We start from the raw sequence: 13,953 nt of genomic DNA on the forward strand, positions 1-13,953 counted from the left end.
GCACCAGTTCATGCCCCAGTGATTCCACTTTCCATCCAGCTCTCTGCTTATGACCTTGGAAAGCAGTAGAAGATAGCCCAAAACCTTGGAACCCTGTGCCAACGTGAGGCCCTGGAAGAGGCTCCTGGCTTCAGATTGGCCCAGCTCCTACTCTAACGGTCATTTGGTGAGTGACCCAGTGAGTGGAAGATCTTTCTCTCTCTGCTAATCTGCCTTTCAAATAAAAATAAACAAAATTTTAAAGGAAATAAAACCAATAAGCATAAAAATAGGCTGGTTCATGGACTAAATTGCTGCTCTTCAAAATTTGTGTTAACATCCTAACCTTAAATGTGACCATTTTTTGGATATGAGGGTTTTGGATATGAGGGTTTCATTTAAAGAGATGACTAAGTTAAGACTAAGCCTGGCCACTGTCCTTAAAAGAGGAAGTTTGGACTCACAGAAGGGACTCCAGGGATATGGGTACAGACAAATAGCCTGAAGAAGCAGCAGGAGGAAGGCCATATGCAAGCAAAGAAAAAAGTTAATTCCTGCTGTTTAAGTTCTAAAAAACGAATACAGATACTAAAATGGCACATAAGCCCACTGTCCAATTAAACTGAAAAAAATACATATAGTAACATAGAGGGAAAAGTCCTGGGAAGTGATTCTCATCTGGTGGAATGGAGATCATACCTGCTGGTGGAAGTGAGCCAAGGATGACTAGAAAAAGCCCTGCAATGCAATTGCAAATGGTCCTCTCTCCTCCTCTTAGGAACATTTTCTTAGATCCATCTATGTGTAGAATACATAAATAATGACATGATTATAAACCTACTCTTAGACACTTAGTTCAATTAGCACTTTTATAATGAGACCATACATAATTTCATCAACTACAATGTAAACATTATCATTGGAGATCTGCTTTAGGTACAACACTGGGACAGCTTCTACTCAGTTCCATAAGTCTTTGCCAAATTCTCACTTTTGCACTCTCTACACTATTAAAAGATATGGCTGTGACAATTCCAAATGCCTGTTATCCTCCCGTCCACTTTATCCCTTATATGTGTGTTAAAAGCATTCAAAACAGGTTGTGCTTCATCCTAGAAACAGATGGATTTCAGAGACAGATTAAAATGTTTCATTACCTCATCATATTGTCTAAGACAAATGTGCTATTGTATTATGAGTGAAATTACATCTTTGAAGCCTGTTAGGAGTGTGTTGTGAGGTGAGCCATCTGGAAAATAGTGCACACTGGAAAATAGTTATAAGCCATTTTATTGGGGTTTTTTCCCAGTTAAGCCTGCCATTATTGCTGCTAATTACACTACTCAGTGTAAGGGCCAGACAGGCTCTGAAGTCACACATGTTGGATACAACCCCTGACAAAGGTGAGCTAATATACAACTTACCTCTCTGATCTTTTTTGTCTCATCTTTAAAACTGAAGCAATGCATGGTCATGAGATTTCAATTAAGTAACATTTATAAAACACTTGGAACAAAGTAAGCAATAAGTATGATCTCTGCTCTCTAAAATAATATAGAATACTTTATATCCCTTATGGAGAGAAATTGCATAATCCAATACTATTTAGAGGCCAAGTGAAACTTTTTTTTAATCCCATTGAGTTTCCATGTAATTTCCTTTCTGATTCAGGGAAGAAAGGGGCTGTGAAAAAAAAACAATTGGGAAACTTCTGAAATTCAGTGTGGCGCAGGTTAGGACCACCCAGCAACACAGAAAAAAGGAACGCTGTCCATGGTGCTAGGGTTGTTGAACACCCCAGCAATATTTCCACTGCCCAAAGTATTTTTCCAGTCAACATACTTAGGGCTGATCACATATCTCTCTGTCTGGATGACTCTCGCTTATTTGCTCACTGGCTGTTTTCTCTATATTACCACTTCTTATCCATGTCCTTCCAAAAAATGTTTTTTCTTTGAATCAACTCCAAGTAGTTTGATTTTTTTTTTCAAATATTTTGCCCATGCCTGTGAAAGTCTGATTCAGAAACTGGCTCAGAGTATGTATTCCCAATCAGCTTCAGAGAAACACAAGATTCAAAGCAATAATGCAGGATGCAAAGCAAAAACTAGCTGTGGCTGGTTTTGTGACATTGTGGGCTAGGATCCTGCCTGGAATGCTGGAATCCGATATCAAAGTGCCGGTTCAAGATCTAGTTGTTCTGCTTCCAGTCCAGGTCCCTGTTAATGCACTTGGGAAAGCAGTAAAGAATGGTTAAGTGCTTGGTTCCACAACACCCACATGGGAGATGAAGAGCAGGTTTCTAGTTCCTGGCTCTATTATAGTCATTTGGGAGAACAAACCGGTTGGTGGAAGATGGTTCTCTCTCATGCTCAGTCTCCCTTTGCTCTGTCATTCTGCCTTTCAAATAAATAAATAGACCTCTTAAAAAAAGATTTATTGGTCCTTCCTCTTGGAAACTTCCCATGTACCTTAACTAAGAGCTAAACTCCTCTCATCTTTACTCCCAAGGTGTTCTGTAGCTGTATCCCTCAGTAAAGTTGCCACATTAAATTGCAAAACAAACAGTGTTTGTTGAAAGTTAAGATCCATACCTAATGTAACGGTGAATTGCTTGAAATATAAGATAGTTCAAGCCTTGTTGAACTAGATTCAGTTGCTAGAATCATTACAAATAGTAACTCCACAGCATTCCTTAAATGGCAACTTCCTTGTTTCATTAAAGTATGCACCTAATTTTGGAGTAGCCAAGCTTTTGTGATGAAGATATTATGAGGTGAGTTCATTTGCCACAGCATCTGCCAATATCAGCCTATGACTCAGCTACTCAAGTGACTGACACAGAACCAGTGCCACACATGTCAAGGGCCCTGGCTTTCTATTGTCTTCTTTCTTCCTCCTCGTCCTCCTCCTCCCTTTCTATCTATGTAACTGTAATCCCCCAACAAACAGTGTAAGAAGGGGAGTGGTTCTCATGGAGAAAACCATCTTGTTCACCCAGAAACAGACTCCTATTCCACTGGCCCAACTAAGAAAGGAGTAGCCATCAACAAAGGAAATGGCATGTTGCCAGATAAATGTGGATGGCCAACAATGTTAAGCCTACATTGTGTCCATCACATCCAAGGGAAATCACAAGAAATCAGTTGTGAAGTCTCTTCATCTTGAGTAAGTGAGCAAATGGCTTTTTCTTTTTTAAACAGCAAGTGGCTTTTAACACCCTGAAACAAGTTTTTGAGGCCACAGATATATAATGTTTTATTTCTCCCCCATTTCAAGACAGTATCAGCTGCAACTTTTGTAATCTTTAAATTAATAAATATGTTGCCTCAAACAAACACTGCCAGGAAGATTTTAAAAGGGGGAAGAAAAGGACTTGGTTTTTAAATCTTCTGAGGCTGGTTGAATGACAGGTTGGACCAGTTTAATGAGCAGCCCAGCACCACACCCTTGTTTATTATGTTTCATTATTACTGCATAAATATCCTTTATTACCCATCAGAAATAAAAATCAAATGCTTGCTGAGGTGGTTTTAAATGGGTAAGAGTGCAAACAAAGATAAACTATACAAATATCATCAAACTGGGATCTCAGGTTCTTGATACACACGTGTGCCAGGCTGCCAGTCTCAATTATGAGCTACATTTTGGAGAAGCATTTTCATAGCTTACTTTTTAGGATTCTGTCCATAAATCAAGCAGAAAAGAATTTGAGAAGTAGGCTTCTTGGGACTTTTGGCTATCTTCCTGGTGGACTAATTCAAACGGGAAAACATACCAAAAGCAATTTGGTAGAGTCCAAGCAAGACGAAGATTTTGATCTGCAAGTAGGTGCAGAGCTGTTGCTTTCAAGTATTTTAAGAGCTGGAAGTGCTTTCTTTCAAACCGGCTGTCTCAGGGCTAAAGGAACAGAAGTCCTCTGCTCCACCTGCTGGGGATTAGGAGCAGAGGGCAGTGGGTCAACTGGCCACTGTGGGTCAACTAGCCTTGGTATTGCTGGACACAGGCTGCAGTAGCCCGCCTCCTTCTCGCCCCGCAGCGGCTGCTCCAGGGGACTCCCTGGCTTGCAGTCCGGCTCAGTCACAGAGCCTTGCAGGAGCGCGCCCTCAGCACCCCGTCAGCAGGGGACGGCAGGGCCTGCCAGGGAGCCAAAGGAACAACCCAGTGGGAGCCTGGGCGAGACTGTGGGCGGAGCCCGAGGGGTGGGCCGAGCCCAGGCTCGCTTCTCTGCTGGAAAGGGAATTCATTCCCGGCTGGCTCCCAGCTCTGCCAGAGCCGGGTAGCCAGTGGGGACGCTGGGAAACGTCCGCTCTCTACAGCCGAATTGCTTGGCGCTCCACCGCGAGCAGTTTTTTTTTTTTTTTTTTAAACCAAGAGTTAGCGGAGCGTGTGTAGCTGGGCACCAGAAAGAACCTGGAGCTGACCCCAGGCCACTCGACCATTGCTTTGACTCCCAAGCCGCAAAGGCACGGGAAGAGGGGACCGAATCCGAGTTGAGCTATCCCGGGGAAGGAAGAGTTAAGTCGAGTGGCCCAGGAGAGAAAGTGGTCCAGGACGGAAGAGTGTCCCTAAAAACTCTGGGCCAGCACAAGGTTCTCCGGGCCACCCTGTGGGGACTGTGGAATGCGACCAGAGGACAAGGGCATGCTCGGTGGTGGAGGCAACGATGGGGGTCTGGCCAGCGCCGCGGCGCGGGGACAAGTGGAGACAGTGCGGCAGCTCCTGGAAGCCGGCGTGGATCCCAACGGAGTCAACCGCTTCGGGAGGCGACCAATTCAGGTAGCCAGGGGCCGGGGCCTTGCCGGCAGGCGGCGCACAAACATGGGCACAACTGCCGCGGTCCGGACTGGGACCAGGGCTGCGGGGCCGCTGACCGGACTGGCAGCCTCCCTGGGGGAGGGAGGCCGGGCGTAAGGCTAGCTTTTCCACAGCAAAAATCCTCCAGAAAAGAACCGAATAGCCCACTACGTCAGTTTGATTTTTTTCTTAGTAGCGGAAAAATATCAATATAAGAGTACTTTGGAAACTTCCTGAAATAGAATTAAAACATGCTTATTTTGATGCACGGAAATCTGAAATCTATGCAGGCATGGGATCTTCGCAAAGTTCATAGAAAACGCATCTCGTGCAAAAACTATGACTTTTTTTCACCAAAATAAGCTTATTTTTGAATTATGTTTCAGGAACTTTTCAAATTACCGCCATATTTGTTCTGCCATCTCATGATTAAAAATGCACAGGAGAGATTCTGTCGGAAAGAAAATGGGGCAGAGGAAAGTTATTTGGGGACGACTGAACTTTATGTCTATTTTCAGTGACAAAGATAAATTACAAATTGTGCAATCTAGATTGGATTTTGATTGGTAAACTCACAATGCTTGAGAAAAAAAATAGTGAGCTTTTAAACCTCTACATTGAATGTTTCTCTGATAGGAGTGAACTGAATTCAAAGAAATGAGATAAGATTTCTCAACGACAATACTAATTCCTGTTATGCTAACATTTTTTGAATGATACATAAGGAATAAAAGGCTGCTATAGATGCTATGATACTAGATTATGTGATATTAATTTATATTAGGCTTCATTACAAAACTACTCAGCAGCAACTATTAGATTCCTTCTTGAATTGTCAAGGGCATTCACAAGATGTCTTCAATGCTTAAACAAAATACATACTCATTCTTTTTGGGTTCTTAGAAAAGTTCTTATTTGTATTTTTAATTCATCATTTACGGAGACACTAAGAACCACTCACTATAGGTTAAAGATTTTGTACATGATTTATAGGACCAATTTATGATTATCATGGTTTTTAAGGGGGAAAATACAAGTTGTTACATTCATTCAGCAAAACTGATATATCATCTCTCAATTACATGAGCATTTTAAAGCACTTCAATTCACAAAAACAAGTCTTTTATACATTTAGTTAACAAAAAATATTTAATAGAATATGAAAAATGCTTGTGTAATGCACACATATACAAAGGGAATGTTATAGGCTTATTCCCCTGGAAAATCATTTAAGTTACACATCATTCTGATTTCACTGATAACACCCAAATTATATAGCAGAATATTTACTATGTAAAAGGAGAAAGATTTATACGATCTGAAGAGAAACCAGAGTATAAATATTCACTATGTATTATTATAAAATCATGTAGGAAGTAAATATAATTTCACATTATGTCAATCATTTTAGTTCATCTCTCTACAATGTGATCTTAAAATAGTAAAAGCTGTAAGCCATTAATTAAAGGCAAATCATGTTTCCGTAAGAATATGCCTCACTTGTTTTACTTTTTCCTCTCTAATCTCCAAATTTGTCTGTCAGGCTGTAGTTGGTATATAAACAGACATGAAAATAAATCAATAAATAAACACAGGTATGCATGACTGAAAAAGCAGAAGACACACTGCAAGGCATTTGCTATGACAATTAAATCGTAAACTTTTCCAAAAAATATAACTTATGTTGCTTATTTTCTCCACAGAAGCATTTCTCCAGCTTCAAACCAAAATAAATAAATAAATAAATAAATAAATAAATAAATAAATAAAAGTTGATTACCTATCAAGTGATTTAAATCTGGATTGTGGCGTGGGAGCAACAAGGGCAACAAAACGTTAAAAGACATTTCAGTCTTCCCATAAATTATTTAACCAAACAGATTCTCATATTTCACTGGAAAACCATCCTTCATTCTCCCTGCAATTACTATCAACTCTCCCGTTTGGAGTGTAAGACGGAATTTAATTTGAACTCAGTTAAGACTGGTGAGGAAAGTGAGAAAAAGTGAACACCTGAGGCTGGTTCACATCCCTACTCTGAGCGTAGGAGTTGGTCCCTATTTCCTTGAGGTGGTCTACCTGCCCCCCTGCCGACCGCTCGCTGCCCTCACCCTGTCCTTGACCGCTCTTCCCTCTCGCGCAGGTCATGATGATGGGCAACACCCGCGTGGCCGAGCTCCTGCTGCTCCACGGCGCCGAGCCCAACTACGCCGACCCGGTCACCCTCACCCGACCGGTGCACGACGCCGCCCGGGAGGGCTTCTTGGACACGCTGGTGGCGCTGCACCGGGCCGGGGCGCGGCTGGACGTGCGCGACGCGTGGGGCCGCCTGCCCGTGGACCTGGCTGAAGAGAAGGGCCACCTCGACGTTGCACGGTACCTGCGCGCTGCCGCGGGGGACTGAGGGCGGTGCAGTGCGGCCGCCCACAACCAAGTTTTCCCTCGCCGATACCCTACCCTTACTTACCCAGTTCCAAGAGTGCCCTGAAAGTGGAGCGTCGAGCTTTCTTAGGCTGCTAGAGTCCCAGAGGAAGGAGGGGCCTCCCGGGGATAAGATCAAACTCGTTTTCAAACTCAAGAGCCAACCTTTGGCACTTACCTTGAAGCCAAACGAGGAGACTTAGCCCTGTGTACTTTCCGCGAGATTGAGGAGGCAGTGTAGCTGCAGTTTCTCTGGCGGAAAGTGCACGGGAGGTCTTGGAGCTACCCCGTGCCCGCCAGTCTTAACGTGGATGATAAGGGTCCTGGAATGGGAGGTGGGGCATTTGGCGTTTGGGAGAAGCGCAGCCGGTTAGCCCCCTGATTCGCATTCTGGGTCCAGCTCCCAGCCCCTGATTCTCAGTGGAGCTCTCTGCGTATGAACTCCAGGTGCGAGCGTCAGGCCAATTCTGAAAACGTACTGGCCAGAGTACCAAAGTTGAGGTGGACTTCAGGAAAGCGCCCAGCCTATCGGGCTGGGGGGGGGGGGGAGGGAGCAAGGCAATCATGACCAGAACAAAATTCTCCCCAAGTCCTGCGCACCCTCAGCCCCTCAACACCACCACCAGTGGATACAGTATGGAAACGTTGGCTCCAAATCCTAAAATTCCCATTTCTCCCCGTTTAAGGCAAGATTACCGCAGTGTTCCGGTGTTCGGAGGAATGAAATGGTGGGGAATGAAAGTAACTGTAGCACGTGCTGTAATGACTTGCTTCCTCCGTGTTTTACAGCAGGTGGAAACCCCATCCTCCCCTGGGAATTGCCACTTGGAAAGATTTCATGATATTTTCTTCCTTTGCATTGCCCTGTAACTTTCTTGTTTAATGGGGCTGCTTTAACAGAATATCTATTAGCTCTGGGCAGAGAGAACCACGCGTGCGAAGTGAAGCTGTGCCAGCATGTCAGTCAGGGCCGCTGCCTAGATTACTTTCATCCTTAATCTGTTTATTTCCTTGTGAAAATGTTGACTTTTCTTTATTAAGAGTGTCTCAGGGGATCAAACCATGAACTGTTGCAAAGATCCTTGAGAAATAGATCTCCTTGTCTATGAAATTAGCTTAGAATAATTACCCCCCCCCAAATTGCTGAAAATAAAAAGTAAAATTGAATACAAAACTGCTGAAATTTTCTGTGGATGGTATCCAGGATTTCCTACACCTGCTGAACAAACTAATGCACTTGTTTGGGATTTAGTTTTTAGGGTTGCTATTCTGCCATTTTAATAAAGAATTAAACAACTGAAAGCAAACTCCAAAATGTGGCTAATTTTACTTTAAAATATGTTTTATGGTTTACTATTAACACCTGAGAATATTAAAGGTTCAGAGAGGTTCAGTTCCCTCACCATCTGCAGTAGCAGTTGATGAGTGCACTAGTGAGATAGAGAGATAGAGAGATAGAGAGAGAGAGAGAGAGATAGATAGATAGATAGATAGATAGATAGATAGATAGATAGATAAATTTTTTTTAAAAAGCTGTCTATTCATGCCATGGAAAGTTAGAGGATTTGCACATGTTTTGTCCTTCTAAGTGTCCAGAATCCTATGTATACGTATAAAGAAAGAAGAGAACAACCACAGCAAACAATGAGTAGATCTCTTAGAAGGGTTATCTTTGCGCTAAATACAAAAACCTTTACCTCTCCATCAATTCCTCAGAGTCCAAATTAGTCTATTATTGGGAAAGTTTAGTTGAGAATTAGACTGTCATATTGGGGAAAGGATATGTGTTTGGTTAACATACAATTTAACCTAAGCATGCTTAAAAATCCATTTAACAAATTTTTAAGACAGAGATTGCTTACATGATGCAGACAAAAAGGCAAAGAGACACCCAACAACTTGCCAGAGATCACAAGATACTCATTTCTGGATTTGCAAGAGCATCTAGTTTCAGCGTTTTTGCAATTGTTTAATGAAAAATAAAATATGTCTGTGAGTTTTTATTTGCTTTGGGAGAGGAAATCATTTTTCTGGAGTCTGGCAAGTCTAGAAGCTGCAGCTCCTGGGAAGCTTCTTCCAGGATCATAACATGGGGGGAAACATCACCTGGCAAGTACACACAGACTAAACTGCAAGCCTCAAGCCTTTTCTCCAAGGGCGCTGGATTCCTGAGGGTGGAGCCTTCCAACTTAAACTTGTCCCACTAGGGCATGCTTCACAGCCCTGTTGCAATGGTGACCAAGTTTCCAACAAATGCTTTTTAGGCAACACATTTAAAACACAGCAATGACCCTTGTATTTATCATCTAGCCATGCTAACGTTCTTGGCGCCTCATAAGCATGATACAGTTTTGCACCATGCTTTTGCTTCAAGTTTTCTCTCCATCTCTGTATACTGACATAGTCAATCTGGGCATCTTTTATATATCCCGTAGGCTTTACTCAAGGAATATATTTTCAGTGAAACCTTTCCAAAAGGTTGAGTGGTTGTTGACTGAATAAATAACCTAAATTACCCTCTACCCAACACTGACACTAATCTAAGTACCCATCCTCTGTGATGCCTAACATGTTTTTCTGGCACAGAATTAAAAGATATGATGGCTGGTTTTCTTTTCTATGATACTGTAAACTCAAAAATGGCTAGAACCTAGGCTTTGCTGGGTTTTGTAGTCACTGTGCCTAACTATGTCAGAACACAAGAGACTCAATAGAAATATATATATACACACACACACACATATGTACATGTATATATGTATATATATACATATATATATAGAAGCATTTCACATTATTATTTTGTTTCAAAGGAGAAAATATACACAAGTATCCATGCCTAATTGTAAAAGATCAAATCTAAAGAAGCAAGGGGCTGGTGTGGTGGCATAAGAGCCTAATCCTCTGCCTGCAGTACCAGCATCCCATACAGGCTCTGGTCCCAGAGTCCCAGCTGCTCCAGTGCCCTGCCTGTGACCTGGGGAGGCAGCAGAGGATGATGGCCTAAGTCCTTGGACTACCACACCCATCTGGGAGACCTGGAAAGAAGCTCCTCTGGCTCCCAGTTTCAGATTGGCTCAGCTCCAGCCCTTGTGGCCATTAGGGGGAACAAATCAGCTTCTAGAAGATTTCTCTCTCTCTCTTCTCTGTAAAATCTGCCTTTCAAATAAATATTTATTGAAATAAATGATAAATTGCATATTTTCTATTCAAAGGCAAATTTGCCCCTGTTGTTTTGAGATACTGTTTTCATCATGTCAAAAAATAATTTAAAAATAGGTTATAAAGGTCACATTATGAATCTACAAGTGCCTCATTTTCTGGGAAACTTAGTGATGTAAAATTTCATTTTTGATTAAATAATTTTTTCTAATATTAGAATGAAGGATGTTAAGAAAAAATATTTACTCATGCAACTCCAAAACATTATTTACATAAGACTTTTAAATTGAATTTTAAAATTACTTTTGCAAGTATATCATATAGCCAGAACCATAATTCTGAAAATTGAATGCATACTTTCTAAAGTTATACTCATGAATCTTTTACATAATTGTCTCTGCTATAGGATTTACAAGTGTTATAAGTACACAGTGGAGAAAAGACAATGGATGTGCCATGACCAGTAACAGCTAAGTTTGTAGTTGATAGTAATTTAACTACACAGAAACTACAAATAAACTGTAGAGTTCAAATGAACTGCTGTTACTAATCAACAAATATCATGTCCAGACATGTCCAAGAAAGATTTTAATTTACCAGAGAATTTTTCTAGAAGTCTATGAAATGGTATGGGATTTCAGAACACTTCGTGCATACTTTAAAACATGTTTTAACTTTATTCTTCAGCTTTAAATGTCCTATTGAATATTAGGAATTGTACACATTTATGGGATACAAATGATTTTATTTATGAATAATATAGAATAAACTGTTATTAAAATGCATATTCACAATATTTAATAATATGCTTAGTGAAATAAATTAGGCACCGACAAATCCAAGTTCTCACTGATAAATGGGATTTAAACAACAGAATTCCTAGAGGAAAAGAATAAAATGGTGATTATGGAGGCTGGGGGATTCATGCTAGGGGGAACTGATGGACAAACAGTACAAAATATCAGGAGAAATTTTAAAAGAACTATTGCACAGCATGATGATTTCATTTAGCATTAGAATATTCTACACTTCAAAACTGCTAAGACAGTAAATTTCAACACTTTTCATCACAGATTACAGCTTTCCCTCTAATACACTATTCTTCAAAATCATCATTTATATGAGGAAAATAGTGATATTTTCAAAAGCAGAAATACACAGTCAGCTCCCTTAAAAGTTCCTGGGGTGGCTTTCTATAATACTTAGCAAAAATAAGCAGACAGTTTGAAATTTATTTAAAAATTTTAAAAATATAAAGACAAACCTCCAAGGAATACCTTCAGAAAGATAAATTTTAACAACAACAAAAAAAATCATCTCCAGCTTCAAGCTATTTAACTACTTCAGCAGACAATTTAAGCACCCAATCATTGCTGAGTACAAAAACTTTTAAAGTTGACACTGTTTTGCAACTACTAGAAAACAATCTTCATGAAAGAAGTCAAATGATCATGTCAATTCCCTATTAGACTCAAAATCCCTTAAATTGTTATTTATATATAAAATATACATTACAAATATATATATACAGATAACATGCATAATCCTCGATTTTTTATTTGCTGATTGAATGAAAATGACATCTCTTAAAATTCATAGGAAATAAGAGCTAATTCACTCACCCATTTAGAAAATGTGGAATCTTTCTCAGTCTCTCTGTTGCTATCTTTCTGGAAGGAGGTTTGGCTTGTGTGCCTTTATTTGCACACAGGGCCACCTATACTATTCAGTTTGTTGAAGATTTCACTCTGAAGGATGCCTGAAAATAGTTACCCTGTTTCTGCTTGCTTTGTGGAATGGCAGAAAATTAAACACATTTGTTAGGTATGTATCTAATAAGTATCTAAATCTAAAATGTTATCAAGGCTTGTTACCACTAGACCTTCAGCACGTCAGGAGCTGAATGTTAACTTCAGAAATTAAATCATTCATTCATTTGGCTTCATTCTTATCTTTCATCTTTTTTAAAAAAAAAAAGATTTATTTTATTTTTATTGGAAAGGCAGATATACAGAGAGGAGAGACAGAGAGGAAGATCTTCCTTCCGATGATTCACTCCCCAAGTGAGTGCAACGCGGGTGCAGGGTCCCAAGGCTTTGAGCTGTACTTGACTGCTTTCCCGGGCCACAGGCAGGGAGCTGGATGGGAAGAGGGGCCGCCGGGGATAGAACCGAGAACCGGCGCCCATATGGGATCCCGGGCGTGCAAGGTGAGGACCTTAACCACTGCGCCACCGCGCCGGGCCCCTTATCTTTCATCTTTAATCTATGGTATGAGTTTTAAAAATGGAAATTTGTGATTAAAAACAAAATCCAGTTAAAATTTCCTGAGTACTAATGGCTAAAATTAGTAATTCCGGAACTAGGGAATTAAACAGATTCAAAAACATAGCCTAAGATTCATGAAACCTTTGGGACAAATGGATATTTAACTTACTTTTAAATGGGCCTTATTTCCATATTACAGCAAATGCAACGTTGTCCATGGCCAAATAATTTATCTTATGAAACTAAATACCTGCCTTCCTGCAAATATATACAACTACCTTTGCTTACATTTATAGTAAGATTCTATATTGTTCTTGCTTCACTAAAGATGTTGAAAATGTTCAAATAACAAATTAATATATATTGTATCAATATAATAGTTAATACAGATTTGCTTTACTGTTCCAATAATCATCCTTTAATTGTTCTAAAAGTGAAAGTTGTGTTCATTTTCTTTTTATGGTTGAACAGTGGCTCATTATGATAAGGCATAATCTTAAAATTTTTTTCAATGTAATGGCATCCTAGCTAAAGCAGAATAATTGGAAATAATGGTCTACAAAGCATATAGAAATCATCTGAAGAAGCACCCTGGTGGACTGCCCATAGGCTAAATAAAGCCAAAGCCAGGGTCTTCCAAAGTACACTGCTCTGATCTTTATTTCAGCAGCAGTCGTAACCAAATTGGAACATGTTTATAAGATTTTCATTATGAACAGAAAAAAAGCTGGTGAAACGCTGAATAACTTTTAGGTTTGTGTGATTTCAAGCAGTGCAATCATTAAATGATAATAATCACATATATAAGAAAATTTTAATTTTAGAAGTCCTTGGAGTAATAACTTTTCAATACTCTCAATATATTTTCCAATTCTATTTATAAATATAGAAAGAGGACATAAATTAAAGAGAATCAAGGACTTGCTTTTCAATTAATTCAGCATAAGTAGTTTTGAAGTTGGACAAGATTATTTCTTAAGTGCCCTATCATGAAAAGCCTGTATATTTATTAATTCATTGTGTACATAACTGTAGTAGAGTGTCATTTTATAAATAATTTTATCATGGAAAACCACATGTATTTCAAAAAAATCTCTACATCAACTTAAGTTTGTCTGTTATTTTCATTTTTCCTATAAACGTCTTGAGTCCGTTCGTGTACAGGAGTGGAGAAGAAAAGAAAAACACTTTAAAATTCTGGATCCCTGGAGTCGTAGGGAGCCCTTTATTACAATTTCTACCAGTTCACTGAAAAACTACAGGCAAATTTGAGGGAACCAGGACAGAAAAGGTGCCTATGCAAAGTAAATAGTTTAATTCTAGGATC

General features: G+C 39.9%; 1 protein-coding gene across 1 annotated transcript; it reads left to right on the plus strand.

Annotated features, from left to right (window-relative positions):
• The first annotated feature begins 4,595 nt into the window (after window positions 1-4,595).
• Window positions 4,596-7,252, plus strand: LOC121172553 (cyclin-dependent kinase 4 inhibitor B). Its single transcript, XM_041004622.1, has 2 exons — window positions 4,596-4,758; window positions 6,920-7,252. The coding sequence occupies exons 1-2, from the start codon at window positions 4,603-4,605 to the stop codon at window positions 7,178-7,180; spliced, it is 417 nt and encodes a 138-aa protein (XP_040860556.1). The 5' UTR covers window positions 4,596-4,602; the 3' UTR covers window positions 7,181-7,252.
• The last annotated feature ends 6,701 nt before the right edge of the window (window positions 7,253-13,953 follow it).

The sequence above is a fragment of the Ochotona curzoniae genome, unplaced genomic scaffold (assembly GCF_017591425.1).
Source record: "Ochotona curzoniae isolate NIBS_2020 unplaced genomic scaffold, NIBS_Ocur_1.0 scaffold_3208, whole genome shotgun sequence".
NCBI lineage: Eukaryota > Metazoa > Chordata > Mammalia > Lagomorpha > Ochotonidae > Ochotona > Ochotona curzoniae.